Genomic DNA, 20,055 nt, shown 5'->3' on the forward strand with positions numbered 1-20,055 from the left:
AAAACAACAAAGACTGAGAAAGCAAAGCATTACAACACCTTGGAATTATTTCAGCTGTTACATAAGTCATCACCCTCTAATCCAGAAACATATTCTACATAAGTAAGCCAATTTGAATGTAAACTAAAAACACAAAAAGAAGATAAAATAATGATGGGGATGAGATATACTTTATTAAACTAAGATAATAAGCAGAAATATGCAATACAACAGTTACAATAATAAACAGTGTCCTTAATCGTTTCTTTGGAATTAGGGCTAGGCAAAATGCAAGAAATATGTTCATAATATTAGTATAAAAAATATTACGATGTCCAATTACAACGCAACAGGCCGGATTGGGGAATATTCTTTAATATTTATTGATTTTGCTTTAAAAATTAATCTATTGAAAGAAGAAAAAAAAACAAATAATTTCTAAATTCAAATTGCACTTCAAATGAAACAAAAAAAACAATTAAAATAAAGTGGTAAAAGAATCGTATATAACCACCCTTCTATATGCTGTCACACAAGTATCCATCAACGACAGGGGTTTTCAAAGTGTTAAAGAGTAAGCCCCCCCCCCCTCACAAAATTTACAAGACTGCCCCACAAACTAAACTTTGAGCACCTTCTGAGATATTGAGTGGTCATTTGCAGCATTCTCATATACAACACTATTCTTACAAACAGTTTTGAGACGACTGAAAAAGAAAAGGAGTGAGAACTCCTCATGAGCGTATTCCAGGAGACACGCTCACGCTGCACATCTCTGAACAAACAGCAAATAAGACACGCACTTAAACAACTTTTCTTTCATCTTTTCTTTACAATATAATGAAGGGTGTTTCTTCTAGCGCCCGTCTGTCTCTATCAGTATTTCTTGTCTTGTGTCATTCCAAGACGTCATACAATTAGCCCACCACAGTGGCAGGTAGATGAGTAAAATTACCTGCCATGCACATGATATACTGTAGGCTACCCACATTTGGCAGGTGCTAATTTAACAACCTGTGCTACTATTTAATATATTTGGTGACTTTCCAGCTCTATGGTTTTGTAATTTCCCGATATTTTAGATCATCGTCTGTCAATGAGTTTTGCAATTAGCATCAGGAGGATATTTGTCAGATATCGTCGATATCCGATTACATCGTTCTATCGCCCAAACCATAAGTTACAATAGAGAAATGGTTACAGGGTAAACAAATTAATATGTCCATTACTGGGCTATGGAATCAGTATATTAAACACTTTTGTTAAGTATACATCCATGGGAAACTACCTAGTATTACCTTGAACTGCACCTAAAGCGAATTTTAGATGAAATGTTTAATTGTCCACTCTGTTTACACAGACTACCAGCTAAAAGGTCAATAGAACGTGATACAACAACTTGTACATTTCTGCAAACAGGGTAAAAGAAATGAGAAAAAAAAGCAGTAAATGCTAACACACTCTCACACACACACCCACAACCACACCCATATACAAACACACACACTTAAGGAACCTTAAAACTGCAGCAATGTTATAAAACACTCAGATGTCATGAATATTAGTTAACATGTTACGGTAATTTCACCGGAAAACGAACCAAATTAAACAATTTGCGATCGGTAAACACAATATCCCTCCAGCAGTAGCTACCACATCAACCACACATCTGAATCAAGCAATTATTTTCTGTGCTGACGGACATGACGCAAACACGCAAGGGCGAATGATGTAAGCCTGCGATTTCATGCCAAATCCGACCCAGCAGCTCAAAATGTAAATCATTATAGAAGACTTACCGTAGTGAATCGAGGTAAGGCAAGGACAGGGTTTTGAACACAGATTTTTAATGTACAGTGCTTTGAAAAAATATTTGCCCCTTCCAGATTTCTTCTATTTTTGTGTATTTTTCATATGTACTAAATTGTTTTAGATCTTGAAACAAGATATAACATTTAAAAAAAAGGCAATCTGAATAAACACAAAATACAGTTTTCAAATATATATATTTTTAATTGAAGCAAAAAAGTTTTCCAACACCTATATCACCCATGTGAAAAACTAACTGCCCCCTTAAACTTAATAGCTGTTTGTGCCACCTTTAGCAGCAACAACTGCAACCAAATACTTCTGATAACTGGAGATCAGTCTTTCACAACACTGTGGTGGAATTTTGGCAAACTTTTCTTTGCAGAACTGCTTAAGTTCAGCCACAATGGAGGGTTTTCAAGCATGAAGTGCCCATTTTAAGGTCCTGCCACAGCATCTCAATCGGGTTCAAGTCAGGACTTTGACTAAGCCACTCCAAAACTTTAATTTTGCTACTTTTGAGCCATTCAGAGATGGACTTTCTCCTGTAATTTGGATCATTGTCTTGCTGCATAATTCAGTTTGCGCTTGAGCTTCAACTCACGGATTGATGACCAGACGTTTTACTTCATGATATTCTGGTAGAGAGCAGAATTAATGTTTCCCTCAATTATTGCAAGTCGCCCTGGCCCAGCAAAGCATCCCCACACCATCACACTACCACCACCATGCTTGACCGTACAGTTGTGGCCAAAAATATTGTCACCCTCGGGCAAAGAAGGCTGTGAAAAAATCTGTATTGTTTATCCTTTTGATCTTTCATAAAAAAAAAAAAATTACAAAAAATCACAAAAAAAAAATTTAAATCACAAAAATCTAATCTTTAATTGAAGTAAAACAATTTAAATGGGAAATATCATTCTAACATTGTTAAATACATATTTTTCTCCAAAATGCATTGGCCATAATTTTTGTCACCCTTTAATTCAATACTTTTTGCAACCTCTCTTTGCCAAAATAACAGCTCCGAGTCTTCTCTTATAATGCCTAATGAGGTTGGAGAACACCTGGCAAGTGATCTGAGACCATTCCTCCATACAGAATTTTTTCAGATCCTTCAAATTCAGAGGTCCATGTTGGTGGACTCTCCTCTTCAGTTCACCCCACAAATTTGCAATGGGGTTCAGGTCAGCGGACTGGGATGGCCATGGCAGAACATTGATTTTGTGGTCAGTGAACCATTTTTGTGTTGATTTTGATGTTTGTTTTGGATCACTGTCCTGCTGGAAGATCCAATCAAAGCCCATTGTAAGCTTTCTGGCAGAGGCAGCCAGGTTTTGATTTTTTATTTGTTGGTATTTGATAGAGTCCGTTATGCCATGTATCTGAACAAGACGTCCAGGACCTCTGGCATAAAAACAGCCCCACAAAATTAAAGATCCAGCACCACATTTAACCGTGGGCATTGGGTACTACTACATCTCTGTGTGTGCCAAACCAATCTCTGGTGTTTGCTGCCCAAAAGCTCTTTTTTTGTTTCATCTGGCCATAGAACCCGGTCGCATTTGAAGTTTCAGTAGTGTCTGGCAAACTGAAGATACTTGAGTTTGTTGTTGGATGACAGCAGAGGCTTTTTCTTGAAACCCTCCCAAACAACTTGTGATGTAGGTGATGTCTGATATTTTTTTTTTTTTTTTTTTTTTTGACTTTCTGACTCCAAGACCCATCTAATTTCTGCAATTCTCCAGCTGTGATCCTTGGAGTTCTTTGGGCACTTGAACTATCCTCCTCACTGTGCGTGGAGACAATATAGACACATGTCCTGTTCCAGGCCGATTCTTGAGATCTTCAGTTGATTGGAACATGTTAATTATTGCCCTGATGGTGGAAATGGGCATTTTTAATGCTTTGGTTATTTTCTTATAGCCACTTCCCATTTTGTGAAACTCAACAACCTTTTGCCGCACATCAGAACTATATTCTTTAGTCTAACCCACTGTGATTGATGATTAAGGGAATTTGGCCTGTGTGTTACCTCATATTTACACCCCTGTGAAAAAGGAAGTCATGGCTGAACAATTTCATGTTCCTTGTCTCCCAGGTGCACTAAAAAATTGAATGGGAATATACTTCAGATATATTTTACTCATAAGAATTTCTAGGGGTGCCAATAATTGTGGCCAACATGTTTTGGAGAAAAATATTTAATAATTAGATATTCCCCCCCTTTCAATTATTTTACTTCAATTAAAGGTTAGCTTTTTGTTTTTTTGTCTTTTAAATGAAAGATCAAAAGGATAAACAAAGCAGATTTTTTTTTTTACACAGCCTTCTTTGCTCATATTTACCATGGGTGCCATTATTTTTATACACCATTGTAGGTATGATGTTCTTTTTGTGGAATTCTGTGTTTGATGTAACGGGACCCCTGTCTTCCAAACAGTTCCACTTTTGACTCATCAGTCCACAGAACATTCTCCCAAAAGGTTTGAGGATCATCAAGGTGCGTTTTGGAAAAATTCAGATGAGCCTTAAATGTTCTTCTGGGTTAGCAGTGGTTTTTGCCTCGCCAGTCTTCCATGGATGGTATTTTTGACCAGTGTCTTTCTGACAGTGGAGTCATGAAGAGTGACCATTATAGACCTTTTTCACAGACTGTGATGACACGTTTCCGCCTTATTTAGCAGCGTAAATCTCGCAAACTTTTTCATATCACTTTTTAAAATATTGAGTGAAAAATTATAAAAATTATGCTATGCGTTATATTACCATGGAATTAGTTAAAAAAAAAAAAAAACGAATTACCACATCTGCGAGGGGGTGTCTATTACAGCTGCTGAGAGAGTGACTGTAAATTTGGCATCTTCTCCCATCTGACTGTCTTAATCCACCACTCTCTATTTTCTTTCCTCTTCTGGAAAGTCATTGAAAAGTAATAGTGGATTTTTTATTTTGCTCTTGAAGCAAATAGGAAGTGAAAATAATATTTGCTGTGATCTCCCATTCACCGCTGTTGAAGTTTACCCTGTAAACGTTTACTTCCAGATTCCAAAACCAAATGTGAAAAAGGCTTATTGTTGCGAGAGAGGCCTGCAGTTCCTTGGATGTTGTCCTTGGCTTTTTTTAAGACTTCCTGGATGAGATGTCGCTGTGCTCTTGGAGGAATTTTGGAAGGTCGGCCACTTCTGGGAAGGTTCACTACTGTGGCAAGTTTTCTCCATTTGGAGATAATGGCTCTCACTGTGTTCTTTGGAGTCCAGAGCCAGAGCCTTTGAAATTGCTTTGTAACCCTTCCCAGACTGATGTATTTCAATCAAGGGTTTAGCCAAGAAATTACTTTTGGGTGGGCCTCAATAAAAATGGATGGGCCAAATTATTGCCCCAATTGTTTTTTTTGTTTTTTTCCTTAGCAACAGAAAGGTGGCACATTCAAACAGTTCTTTCACACTTTCAGAAAGCAGAATTTATGCATTTCTTAACTATTTTATAAATATATATTTTGAAGTAAAAAGAATATTCTCTAATATTCTGGGTGGGTCCGGGTGACCCACACTTGGCTATGCCACTGATTTCAATCACCTTTTTCCTCATCATTTCTGGAATTTCTTTCAACCTTGGCATAGTGTACTACTGGGTGACACCTTTTAGCCAACTTCATGCTGCTGAAAAAGTTATATTTAGGTGTTGATTTGATTGAACAGGGCTGGCAGTAATCAGACTTGGTTGTGTCTAGTCCAGCTGAACCCCATTATGAATGCAGTTTCATAGATTTGGGGATTTAGTAACTAAGGGCAAATATTTTTTCACAAAGGCCCAGTTGGTCTTGGATAACATTTTTGCTTCAATAAATAACATTATCATTTAAAAACAGTATTTTGTGTTTACTCAGACTGCCTTTGTTTTAAGTTAGATTTTGTTTTAATTTTTGAAACAATTTAGAATGAAATATACACAAAAACAGAAGAAATCAGGTAAATACTTTTTCACAGCACCGTACTTCATCAATTATCGACTTTGTTCATTTTAACCACAAAAATCTTACGTAGTGCAGCTTTAAACAGGATGTATTATTATTCTGGTAACTAGATACAAACTTGACAGTATTAATCACTCTAACCAACTTGTTTATCAAGATTCTCATCAAACTGTTGCTTCGCCATGACCTAAAAGTTGACCTGAAAGAGAGAAATGACCATAGAAGACAGCTTAACCTAATGCCCGCTAGAGCGCTCCTTGCAGCAAGGTTAAAAATACAAAACGTTCTTGCATTGCATTATGAATTGCATTCAGACACATTTCAAAACAAGTAAAATTGTCCAAGTACTAAAATTTTGTATATTTTGTTGATAATATTTACTGACTGAATGAAAAAATGCTGTATTGACAGGCTGCACTTGCTCTCATTCAAACTCAAGCCAGTGAGGGATCAGCTGAGATTGACTCACTTGTTCTTCTCTGAGGATGTCCCGGCCACCAGCTCATAGATCTGTCTCTCTGATGTGCTGATCACGTAAAGCGCCTTATTATCTGTAGAAGTAAAACAGACAATAATAATAAACTGACAAGTTAATAAACTAAAGTTTGTACAGATCTTCTCTCAGTAGCTAGTTATGACATGCAGAACTTTTCACAAAGGCTATATCTCACTACCGATAACATTTAGAGACAAAAGACCAGTCACATAAATGTGTTTTCTTTTGCAGAAGTTTTGTATGATAATTTCAAACTCCTAGTTCAAAACCCATTTAAATTAGAATTCTTTTTGCAAATTCTACCCTCCACAGTAATATACTCAAAACACATGGACATCCATTAAAGAAAGGTTAACTGTGGGCAGATTTTTACTGAAAGGTTTATATGTGGTTAGGACAAAGCAGGTCGGGGCACGTTGTCATATTTGTTTCATGGCAAACAATGTTTTGATATTTTTCCCCCATTTTTGTTGTTTCATGAATTATTTTGTGCCTCATAATTGTTTTATTTTTTTCAATGATGCTGAAAAGCCAATTGCATGCTGTATCATGCAGGATTAGATTTAAAAATATAGATTTTGTTAGTAGCTGGTTTTGTTTATGGTGGGGTGATTGGGGAATTTATCACCCCCCAATGTTCACATGAAACCTAGGTCACTGGTTTAATCATATGTTCCATTGCCACAACTTTCTCCACATAGTGACAACAAGCGTTTATCAGCCTTTTGTTTTTACTTCTCCATTGGCAATAACGGTGAAAATGTTTAATTGCTTTTTTATAGCCAAGACTTAAACGTACCTGGCTTTGCAGAAATTGATTTTCAAAAATAAACCTCTCTTTCGAAATATTCGCTAGAGTACAAAGTGTGACAACAAGACCTGGTCTCCCCAATTTTAACCACAGATGTGTTTTATTCAACATAGCATGAAGAGTCTTCTTCTGGGTAAAGGTGTATTTATAAAAAGCACATACAAAGTTTTGCTGTGGAAAAGGCTTCAAATAAAAAATACATTTGTATGGACCTGTCTAGACAGGAGGAAAAATGTCTAGCCAAAAAAAAATAATAAAATAAATAAATAAAAGAATAGGAATATCTACTTTTCCAATAAAATGCTATCACTCATCATTTGCTTTCATTTTATTACAATAACGCATGTGAATGACTGAAACACAACTTGATTTCCTTCTGCTATGCAAACTTTATGAAGAACCCAACGAAAATGTGCATCACTCTTTGTAAATAATTGTGGGACATTTGGTAAGATTTTCGGCAGCAATTCGGTACACTTTGTTGGTTTTGTTGTGAAATGGTCTTAAAGGAATAGTGCACCCAAAAATGAAAAATCTGTAATTTACTCTGGTGTTGTTTCAAACCCATATGACATTTCTCTCTTCTGTAGAACACAAAAAGAGGATGTTGGCCTCAGTCACAGAAATGAAAGTGAATGGTGAATAAAGTGTTTTTTTTTTTCTTTTTTTTTTTTTTTTTAAACAGAAGAATCGCTCACTATTCCCTATGTGGCATTTACTATACAGAGAATGCAAATGTTTGTCCACCAATCACATTTATGTTGGCTGTGTTCTATTCTTGGTCAAACTATTTCATGGAGATAAAAACACTATAAATGTAAAATATCGTAATCAGAGAAGCAAACAACAACAATTAACTTTGTTTAAATGGACACAAACAGTTATGATTAATGACATAAAAAGCTAAACTCGACAGCATCCATTCATTTATTTACTTGGATGGTCTTAAAATATTTGATACATTGATTACTGATCGTCACATTATTTTCTTAATACGTTTTTGAAGCATCGATGTATAAACATTAACCAAAATTTTAATTAGAAAACGAATTTGCATGTTTCCCAATTCATTGTCAGTTGGCCTTCCATTTAATGTAGTCTGGCATAAAGTCACGTGGCGCCATGCAAGGGTCGGATGTGTGAACGGCGAGCTCTGTGCACTTTGCTAGTTTTTTAACACTTTTTGTGTCATAAACCGGTGAGATTTGATACACCCTGTTCCATAACTGTTCTATGAAGTCAATATGTCAAACAATTCAAAATCCTCGGGCTCTGGAGACTTTAAAAGACACTTACGTACTGAAGCTTAAACCCCTGACAAGGCCGCAGACCGGGGACTTGGTTTGGATGGTGTGGTGGGAGAGATTCAGCATCAACTGTCGAGCATGTCGGCAATGCAGGCGAAGGTCGTTGTGGACTTGGAAGATCCTGCTGTAATACGTCGATCGATCACTGCCATGGAGACGAAGTTCCCTGAGTTGGTTAAAAGAATGGGGGACATCGAGAAACAGATCGATTATCTGGAGTCATAGGTGAGGGAATTAGCTGCTAATCCGCTAGCGACCAAGACAGACTTGGAACACGTTTGGGAAAAGACGGAAGACCTTGAGAATCGTAATCGGCGAAACAACGTCCGAATTGTTGGAATTCCTGAGAACGAAGGAGGCCGAGATATGGTGAAATTCCTAGACGAGCTCTTCCCGAGTCTGCTCGACATAACAGGCCATAAGCTGGAAATCGAACGAGCTCACATGGTCCCGGTTTGGAGATCCGCTGATGGAGACAGGCCCCATCAATTCTTGCCAAATTTCTGAGACCATCTGATAAAGATCTTATGTTACACGAGGCAAGGAATAAAGGAAGGCTTTCTTGGAAGAACCACAACATTTTCTTGTTCCCAGACTTTGCGAATTTGACAAGAGAGAAACGTGATCGATTCAAGGAATGCAAGAAACTCTTACATCAACGGAAGGTCACATCTGCACTGATGTTCCCAGCCAAATTGAGAATGGATACAAAGGGTGGCAGCAAAATATTTACATGCCCACAGCAAGCCATGTCCTTCATAAAGTCAATGGAATGAGTAAGCCATGGTGTGACTCATGTTGCAGCCAAGTATGCCTGACTCGCTGAACATTCACTTGACCGTCCGAAGAAGCTGGGTGCCTTTTTTGTTTCTTTTTGTGCTGGTTCTGCCTAGCAGCTGGGGTTTGTTTTGTGGAATATCACTCCTTCAAGAAACTTTTGCATCGACGGAGGGTCGCTTTTGTACTAAAGTTCCTGGCCAGATTGAGAATAGATGCTAACTATGGCCGCAAAGTATTTACTTGCCCCCAACAAGCATTGTCCTTCATAAATTCAATGGAATGAGTAAGTCATTGTGTGGCGCTCGCTTTGCAGCCAAGTGAGACTGACTCACTGAACATTCACTTGACCGTCCGAAGAAGTTGGGCGCCTTTGTTTCTTTTTGTGCTGGTTCCGCCTAGCGGCTGGAATTTGTTTTGTGGAATAACACTCCTTCGGGAGAGTTTGTGGATGACGTTCTTCACATTCTTTGTGCTCATGCCTCTTTTTGGCTGGGGTTTGTTTTGTGGAATATTTTTTGCAGGAGATTGGAATGATTAGGTCATCTGCTGCACTCATGAATCAGCTGGTTCACTGAACATTCTTTTGACTGTCTGAGGAAACTGAACGTTTTTTGTTTTTGTGTGTGTGTGTGTGTGTGTGTGTGTGTGTGTGTGTGCAGGTTCCGCTAGAGGCTGGAGATTGTTTTGGGGAGGAACACACCTTCGGGACAATTATGTGGATGAATCTACATGTTCTTTGTGTTTATTCTGCCTATTGGCTGGAGTTTGTTTTATAGATTTTCTTCTGTTATGTAATTCTGTCTCACAAAATTTTTACAGAATCACCGGACTTGAGCAATCCAAAGGCAAAGTTGTCGCAGGGGCTCTCGTAGGCGTACATGGACTATTTGAGCTTAGAGGGATGGACGCCGGTTGGCGCCGTCGTGCGAGGGGTTAATGTGCACGTTTTTCGTTTTTCTGTTTGTTTGGTTCGGGGGGAAGTTCGGGGTTTGACTGTTGCGCTAATGTTGGAATGTGGTCTTTATAATTTTATTTTTGACACACAATCTATTTTTTCTCATGTCAAAATGTCAAACGTAGTGGATTGTCTCTCACCACATGGAATGCGAATGGGTTGGGGCACCCCATGAAAAGAAGGAAGGTTATTTATTTTCTTAAACGAAAGAAATATAATATAATGTTTCTTCAAGAAATACATCTTTCCCCGCAGGAAGCTGAAAAATTCAGGAGGATATGGGGTGGGTATTTTTTCTTTAGTGCTGGCTCAAGTAAGAGCAGGGGAGTCATTACATTGTTAAGTAAACATCTACAATTCAAATGTCTCAAACAGAGTAAAGATAAATTAGGAAGAGTCATTATTGTTTAGCAGAAATTCAGGGGCAAAGTCTTATTTTGGCTAATATTTATACACCTAACGCTGATGATCATGGTTTTTTTTATAGATCTTGAAGGGATGTTGCAAGCCACTGGCACCTCTCATGATATAACATTGGGAGGAGTCTTTGATCTATTGATGGACTCAGTCCTGATCATAGTGAAGCAAAAGTGTGTAAGCCCCATAGAGCAACACTGATGCTTCACATGATGTGTAAAAATCTTGGTCTTACAGATATTTGGAGACTTTTGAACCCCTCTGGTAGGGACTACCACTACCACTAATTTTTTATTTTTTTTATATCCAAGTCCCTCATTTTATCTGGTGTTGATTGCTCAATTGGAAACATCTTAGTCTCAGATCACACCCTGGTGTGTTTAGAGGTGTTGCCACATATGGAGAAAAATAAATCATATAGTTGATGCTTTAATGTATCCCTTTTGCAAAATCCTGATTTCCAACAAATGTTAAAGGCTGAAATCAATGTTTATATGGAGACCAACTGGTCCTCAGTATCCTCTGCGGGCATGGCTTGGGAGGCACTTAAGCCGGTTCTTAGGGGTCAGATCATACAGTATGCCTCATTCATCAAAAAATCCAAAGCACAAGAACTCGTGGAGCTGGAAGGGAATATTAAAAGTGCCGAGGCAGAGCTGAAGCGCCGAATATCATCTGATGGACTCAGAGAATTGACACGATTGAAATACAGCAATAATACTATTTTGTCGTGGAAGGTGGAGTTTTGGCTATTCAGGGCAAGACAGACATACTTTGAGTCGTGGGACAAAGCAGGGAAGCTTTTGGCTAGGTGAAATTCTTACCTTGGCCATTGATATTAATAATGCTTTTAAAGAATTATATCTTGATCTCTATAGTTCCACGTCTTTGTCTACTGATGAAGATATTAGACATTTTGTGGAACCATTAGAACTCCCTAAACTGATGAATGAGCAAAACAATTCTCTTGATTCTGAGATAATCTTGGAGGAGCTTGGCAAGGTAATTAAGGCCTTGCCTACAGGTAAGGCTCCCGGGCCAGATGGCTTTGCCACTGAGTTTTTTTTTAGATCTTATGCTACAGAATTGGCCCCACTTTTGTTAGATGTGTATACTGAATCATTAAAGAATGGAAAGCTCCCGCTAACCATGACACAAGCCCAGATCAGTCCGATTCTTAAAAAATCCAAGCAAGTGTTAAGAGTTATCGACCAATTTCCCTGATCCAGCTAGACATTAAAATATTGTTAAAAATTAAAAGTTATGACATCTCTTATACATATAGATCAGGTGGGGTTTATTCGGGGCCACAGCTCTTCTGATAACATTAGGCGTCTCATCAATATTATGTGGACAGTGGCAAATGATCAGACGCCAGTCACGGCCATCTCACTTGACGCTGAAAAGGCATTTGATATGGTAGAATGGGATTATCTTTTTAAGATTTTGGAAATTAATGGGTTCGGGAATACGTTTACTGGATGGAATAGGTTACTTTATAGACACCTGGTAGCGGCAGTACAAACAAATGGATTAATTTCAGATTATTTTACTCTGGATGGGGCATCCGGCAGGGTTGCCCTCTTTCCCCATTATTGTTCTGTCTTGCCCTGGAACCATTAGCAGTCGCGATAACAAGAGATGATTTTCCAAGGGTGGTGGCGGGAGGTGTGGCGCATAAGCTTTTGCTTTACGCATATGATATTTTTATTATTCGTCTCCGTCCCCACTAGATCTATGCCTTAACTCCACAGAATTATTCATTCCTTTTCTAAGAGTCAATTGTTATAAATCCAAACCTTTGTCTCTGACAGCATACTGCCCAGTAACAGCTTTTCAGCTGGGTGCCTTCCAGTAGCCCAAACAGGGCATTAAGTGTTTGGGTGTTATTCCCAGCAAATTCGTCTGATTTAGTTATTTAATTTTGACTCCTTAATAAAAAGTTGAACGATGTTGGCAGGTGGGCTTCATTACATTTATCTATTATTGGGAAGGTTAATGTTATTAAAATGAATTGTATTCAAAAATGTAACTACCTGATACAATCTCTCCCTGTAGATGTCCCCCTCTCTTATCTCAAGCAATTTGATAGCATAGCGAAGTCCTTCATTTGGAGTGGTAAACTTCCCAGATTACATTTCAGTAAGCTGCATAGGCCGACTGACAAAGGTGGACTAGGCCTATGCAAGATTTTGTATTATTATTATTATGCGTTCAGTCTCAGACATTTGGCTCATTGGTCGCTTCCAGCTGAGAGAGCCCCTCCCTGGTTTAGTATTGAACAGGAAGTTCTATCAAACTATTCTGAGAAGTTACACCGTTATCACGCATTTGCACTCGGTATGGACAAAAGTGTCCAGAGTGTTTGATTTGGACATTTATTTAAACGTTGCCTCAAGCATATGGCTGAACCCTAAATTATGTATCCCTAAATTAGGTCCCCTTTCTGCTGGTCAGAGTGGATTGTGAGGGGGTTACTACACTCGGTGACCTATATGAGAGTGGAGTGTTGAGATCTTTTGAAAATTTGGTTCAACTTTTTGGATTCCCAGATCTCAGTTCTATAGGTATTTAAAGCTGTGCCACCTGCTCTTTATTGTTTTTGGGAGTAGCACACACCCCCCTAAAGCGGCAGATACGTGATTACTGCTTTTGTAAAAGGTCATGAGGCATCAGCATATTACTCCCTGCTAATTCAGAGTCTGGAGGACAGAGCTTTAACTTCTATCAAGAGATTATGGGAGAAAGATTTAAACTTGGTATTGGAGGAGGGATTGAGGGCTAGGATTCTAAAAAACGTCAAGTCTGCATCTAGAGATGCAAGGGTGCACCTTATGCAATTTAAGATTTTACATAGATTCTATTGGACCCCCTCTAGATTGTATAGGCTAGGTCTTAAAGACACTCCCACCTGCTGGTGATGCCCATCAGAAGATGGAGACACAACCCATGTTTTTTGGGGGTGTGGTAAGATCCAAGAATTTTGGTTGAAGGTACAGAGTTTGTGACGTGTTGGGCACTCAAATTTCATTTTGCCCCAGACTCTGTATTTTGGGAGATGGGGCGGTCATAAATTTGGGGGATAAATACATAAAGAATTGGGGTTTGACCAGTGTTATGATTGGTAGGCAGGTTATTTTAAGGGGATGAAGTCAGATAGAGTGCCCTCATTCCCTGAGTGGTGTGCGGAGATAGGGAGGGTGGCTGCTTTCGAGGAGGGGTCAAGCAGAAGGATGGGGGTTAAGAATTTGTTTGATAGGAAATGGGGCAACTATTTTGTGTTTTTGGGAGACTCTCGGGGAGGGGCGGTAGAGAGTAGTTTAGTTTTAATTAAACATGATTATTATATTTTCTTTTTTGTTTTTTCTTTTCTTTTTTGTGTGTATGTGTGTATTCCTATTGGGACCACAGGGGTGTTGGTTGGGGGTCAGTGTGGGTGATTGGGAGGGGGAGGGGTAATAGTGGAGGTTTGATGTTAAATGTGATTCATTATATATATGTTGTGGTTTTTTATTAGTGTTAAGTCTATGAATCAATAAAAAAGTTAATTGAAATTATTTTTTTTGTCTGCCATAATAGCTTTGGGAGACCACAAGTGGGTGATATAACATTTGATGTACTGGATACCAAGTTATCATCACAATCATAACCCTACACTTGTGCAGCTGGTGTTCTGTTTTGTTACACTGTGTGTAAAGTTATGGCGGATAAAAAAAATGGAAGAATTTTTGGGAAAGGGCAAAAGAAGCGAAGTTCCGAGTCATTTTGGATTGTGGATTGATGGAGCTGGCCAATACACATTATTCACACTAGTGCTATCTTTTATTTATTTTTTTTAATGGGAATGACAACGAGGCTGTGAGGGACAGACTTACAGTCTCTTCAATGGCACGAATGGTATAAAGCTGTATAAAGCTCCTAGATCACATCTGACTTTCCAAAACTCATGTTGTCTGCAGTTCTTTGTATACTGAATGTTTCTAGACAGATATTTTTTCAATGTTTTGTCCACAGAACGATCCAAAAACACTTTAAACTGCAGTACAGCCTATACAGTTTTTATATCTGAAAAAATGCCGGTATAGTTTGATAGTCAGAAAATGTTCCTGACGATTATCAATGCATCAATTGACGTTGGATGTTGTCTCTGTCTGTAGGTATAAACACTTGACCATTGAAGTCTCACCTGTAGCAACTGATCGGATGAGCAACGAGTCGAGGCAGACGACAGGAGAGAATGGAGCTTTGAGGTCTGTAGCCCCGCCCCCGCCCAATGATCTTGATGGACAGCGCAAGATGAGCCGGTCATCTGGACCCCTCTGAAGCAGCACTAACAGATCTGAGAGCAAGAGTGCCTGAATCTCTAAAATATTTAAATCACACAAATAAACAAATCAAGAGTCAAATTAAGAGATACACCATGTAGCCTGAACATGAGAGCACACACACTGCCCTTAAACATAGTTTCCATCAAAATACCAGAGTTACTACAAATATTACTACTTCTGTAAAATCACAATTAATGAATGTTGGATCCTTAGTGTAAAAAGTTTTCAGAATCATAGTCATTTTAATTTCTTTTCTTTTTTTTAGAATACCAAGTTATCACAGTTTTATTGTGGTAACAATAAGTGGGTTGAAATAATAAGCCTAAAACCTAATGCATTGCACTGCTGCCACACGATTGGCTGATTAGATAATCATATGAAAAGGCAGGTGTATAAGTGTTCCTAATAAAGTGTTTAGTGAGTGTATAAACCTCTGTGCTCTTTTATTGGGAAAAGGTCATAATTGGTTTAAGCAAAACTTGATGAACACATGGATTTTTGCCTGTTACCTGAATTTCACTTTGCAGGTTAAAGTCTTTAATTGGCATTCTGTCAGTTTATTCAACTGTGAGCATTTTTTTTTAAATGTACTTCTGTTTATATAAACAGAACTTTAAAATTTCACATAAGTGGTCACAGGAGACGCATTTGAGCGACCAGGTGTAAACAGCCATGTGTCTTGCCTGACCACATGTGATCGGACCACCCGAGTTAATACCAGGTGTTTAATTGGGGTCAAAGGCAGTCCTGTCTGTATCAAGTATGGTTTTGCTCAGACATTTCCATCTGCTTTAAACATTTCTTTAAATTTTTTAATGTAATTTGTTACCAATCGCTTTGTCTTTGCTGACTTTCCATGTGAGCGGTCCTTCATGGATCATTCTCTTACTCGTCAGATCCAGATTCTGTGGCGGTTGAGAGGGAATGATCAGAAAAGCAAGGAGAAAGAGAAAGACAGAATGACAAATGATGATGCTGTCATTAGTGGAGAACATAAAGGACACAAAGAGGATGCAGACTAGACTTTCACCTTAAACTGTGCTGCAATGGGATTAGTCTGTCTCTCCAGGGGCGTCATGTCCAGCCTGCGCTGGTATTGGCTGAGGCAATGCCGGTGCTCTGTCTCCCTGACGACCTCGTTGACGGCTTGCAATATCGCACGGCAGCAGACCTGAGCTCTCTGCAGCAGCTGCAGGTCCGCAGAACCCACTGCAAATACAGTCACAGAAACCTAGTGAGCTGCCTACCTAGGCAGCATTTTAAGGCATCACTGGCATGCTCCCAATGCAAAGGTTGTTACAAACAATAGGCAGCAAAATTATGCTACTAAGACACACTGAGCGCGTTTACATGCACAATCTTACATAAATTATACTGAAGCTGACAAAGTGTGTGGTTATGCGCACCTGCGTTTGTTCCAAATAATGCAGAGCAGACCACTTGTGCGATTCTGCACTGGTCTGTGCGACAGTAGGCTTCAATCGCGTTGCACAGATACATATTTCAGATGAGAAGCTTTTTTAGCTCGTTAAAGGGATAGTTCACCCAAAAATGTAAATTCTTTCATAATTTATCTCGAATATCTATGACTTTCTTTAATCTGCTGAACTCAAATGAACATTTTTTGAAGAATATTTCAGTTCTATAGATCCATACGATGCAAGTGAATGGGTGGCAAAAATTTAAGCTCCAAAAATCACATAAATCAGCATAAAAGTAATCCATAAGACTCCAGTGGTTAAATCAATATCTTCAGAAGCGATCTGATAGGTGTGGGTGAGAAATAGATCACTTTAACATTCTTCTTGTGTTTTTGGCGATTCAGATTCTTCATGCATATCACCCCCTAATGGGCAGGGAGAAGAATATCAAGCAAAAAAAGGACCTAAATATTGATCTGTTTCTCACACACACCTATCATTTCACTTCTGAAGTTATGGATTAAAACACTGGAGTCGTATGAATTACTTTTATGATGCCTTTATGTGCTTTTTGTAGCATCAATTTTGGCAACTTTCCCTCATGCATTGCAAAGTACATTTTCAAATGTTAATTTTTAAGATGGTGGAAGTAGTCAGGAAAAATTTTAATTTCATGTTGTTTTTATATACATATTTTAGTACAAAATATATAAATATTAAAAAAAATAATAATATTACCTATTAGCTTAGCAAAATGCTAATGTCACTATTTTTGAAAAACCAGACTGTTGTGAGCTACATGTAAGGAGCACTGATTGCATGGCACACAGAAGTGATCATTAACAGAGTTTTTATAAACACATGCATTCTGTTCTATTCTATTATGTAGCGCTACATTTAGCTGTTATGTAAGAATGTTTCAAGATTACAATTACAGCTACTGCAAGTAACTAATCGTGAAAAGTGTCAATTACATTATTCAACTGATATCTATTCCCCTAGTGTCAAGATTTTTTATTTAAAAAATCTATTGGTCCATTGTGTGCATGAATGCAATAGACAATCAGAAAATCTTTTTAAATTAGTCTATTTGCATATCAGAAACTACAACCTATTATTCTAGTATTGTTGTGTTGCACACTTTGTGTATAGTTTCTTAAAAATGTAAACAAAATTTGAAAACACTTGTTTTTTATACAATAAATAAATTCAGGAACAATTCTCAGCTTGATTTGGATGTGTAGCCTATATATATGGCATGCATTTGCCCCACAGAAAGTATTTTAATCGAAATAAATAATCGCAAATACCAAGCGAAATAATCATCAATTATGACTTTTGTCATAATCATGCAGCCCTATCAACATGGGTAGATTTTTGCCCATTACCCCGTTTTTGCGTTGCATGTGAACACCTTTACCAGCATTCTTATCAGCTCATCCAATGTTTGCAAGTGTTGTGCGCATGCCTCTTCACAGTTTCATGTCAAAAGCAGTGAATAACTCAATTATTTCAAATCTCATGTAAACTCTTACATCATGTAAACTTCTTGTTTTGTCGTATTTTTTAAATAAACTGATTTTTGGGAGGTAAGAGCGTATTGGTGTGCCCGTAAACAGGCTCAGTGTTAATAAGAAATCATAAGTAAAGGCCTTTTCATACCAGAGGCGACGCGTTAATAAGAGATCACTGAAGAATGGTCCATTATATTAAAAGCGCCATTAACACATTCAATGTGTGCCGTTAAATGACAGTAAATTTTACTTCTGTACAGTGTGCGACGCACCTTTCAGCCGATCCACACTCAACCTATCAAGCTTGAGAAGAACTACCACTTGACAAGTTTGCAAAACAACAATGGAATCACAACACAAATGACAAACAAGTTCGCGAGCAGATCGAAAAAAGTAGGGCTGTCAACATTACTCGATTTAATTTGATTAATCAATGCAAAACATTTCACCGTTACAAAATTGCTGAATAGACAAATCGAAAATAAGGCGGAAGTGACGCAGTCCACGGATGAAGGTCCGAACACATAATGACAAGAGGAATCAGCTTTGTGAGAGCGCTTCATTTTAGAAAAAAAAAAAAAAAAAATGCAGGACCTAAAAACCATAACATCACTTCAGCAATGCAACAGCACTTGAAAAGATGATATCCAGTTTTCACACATCCACTGAAAATAGCACAGTATGTTCAGACTGCTTGCTATTTGCGGTGCTGTTACAAAAGCAGGCTGTGTCTTGTTTGGAAGGCTGTGTCCTCCGGAGGTCGCATTTGTCGGTCGCATAGGTCATCGAGGCTGTCTCGTTTCAGAAAAGCGAGTAGGACACTCCGAATGCGACCTTCTTTCACTGGAATTCAGAGGATGCATGAGGTGTATCCTTCATGGTCACTCACAACCCACAATTCTTTACTTCAACGGAAATGTCTACAAAAAAGACACCAGTTTGCCCGTAAATATAGTGTTCAAACGCAAGTAATGTTAATTCCCAAGTTGAAGTACCTCAGTAGATGGGTGCAGAGTATATAATATGTATAATTATATTAATATATAATTAAAATAAAGGATTATTGAGTAAAAGTACACCTGTAAAATCTATTTTCTTTTCTCTTAACATCATTATAACTATCCTAAAATTTACCTCATACATTCCCTTCTAAAGGGACTTTGTTCCCTTCTTACTCAAAGTGCTGGCGCTTGTTAAAGAGTGGCCTGCTGTCATAGCAACCATGTTACGTTCCGTTTGTCCTACGAAGGCCGTCTCGTTTAAACGAGGACGCTCAGTATACTGCAGACTTAAAAGGATGCGTCATACCTAGCACGCAGCCTCCGAAACGAGACACAACTGCAGTTACAGATGCACAAACACATTCTGTTAAAAAAATCTGACCGAGTCCAGACTAAGAAGGTTATTTTCGTCAAATTATCATTTGAGTTCTGTTCTGTTTAAATTAATTACCACTTGAATGTAAATGCATCTTTCTCCTCTTGTAAAAATAGACCGTAATGCTACACTTCCGATATATATTTGATAGTTTATGGCCATTATTACAGGTAAAACGATGTGGGAATCCAGAGAACTTTATATACTGAATAAAACCACAGGTCTGTATGCTGTCAGTCAAAGCTCAACGTGAGTCTGCTGTTAAAGCCACAGCTGCGAGCCTCGAGCCCCACAGACGCAATATAAAACGTTGGCTTACCTGAGGGAGTAACGGTTAGTCCACATGTGAAATTATTAACAGTGTTTACTCCATAAGGAACTGAATGTCCAGATGCTTAATGTTATTTTACATGGTACGTGGCAAGCGACAAGATTTTGCGATCTGCAGTACTATGTAGCACAAGCGCAACAATGCCCTTAACTGCTGCAACGCAAGAGTGAAAATGTATCTCACGAGAATACTGTGAATATTTTATTCCGTTCTGAATGCAAATGATAGTTAAAAAACAACAAACATATAACTCTATAAATAGTTTAACCATGTATACAAATCATCCTCAATAAACAAGATTGGTGGGCAGACATTGTTTCTGAAAATATAAAATATTTTACTTCCATGGCCTGTTTTCCCATATTTGAGTTCTAAACTAAAATGGGTAGATCATGTTGAACTAGTTAAAGAAAAAAGTAGATCTTGCATTTAAAAAAAAAAAAGTTGGGCACACCTGGAGAAGCCAATCTCTGTCAGCCTGAATTATATATCTGTTAAAACCTGCATGTTATGAATTTAAAGGGATAGTTCACCCAAAAATGAAAATTCTCTTA

At 38.1% G+C, this 20,055-nt stretch overlaps 1 protein-coding gene across 5 annotated transcripts in view; it reads right to left on the minus strand.

The window, feature by feature from the left end:
* Nucleotides 1–20,055, minus strand: part of LOC127448734 (rho guanine nucleotide exchange factor 11-like) — a 137,411-nt gene that overhangs the window by 16,600 nt on the left and 100,756 nt on the right. For all 5 annotated transcript variants that reach the window (XR_007898581.1, XM_051711528.1, XM_051711520.1 and 2 more), the window contains 4 exons: nucleotides 15,889–16,067; nucleotides 15,688–15,763; nucleotides 14,717–14,893; nucleotides 6,234–6,315 (listed from right to left, as the gene is read on the minus strand). Coding sequence is in view for 4 of the 5 variants with exons in the window: in XM_051711528.1 (XP_051567488.1) it covers nucleotides 6,234–6,315; nucleotides 14,717–14,893; nucleotides 15,688–15,763; nucleotides 15,889–16,067 (514 nt within the window). In the remaining variant the exon portion in view is untranslated. The remainder of the gene's footprint in view (nucleotides 1–6,233; nucleotides 6,316–14,716; nucleotides 14,894–15,687; nucleotides 15,764–15,888; nucleotides 16,068–20,055) is intronic.

This window comes from Myxocyprinus asiaticus, chromosome 1 (assembly GCF_019703515.2).
Source record: "Myxocyprinus asiaticus isolate MX2 ecotype Aquarium Trade chromosome 1, UBuf_Myxa_2, whole genome shotgun sequence".
Classification (NCBI taxonomy): Eukaryota; Metazoa; Chordata; class Actinopteri; order Cypriniformes; family Catostomidae; genus Myxocyprinus; species Myxocyprinus asiaticus.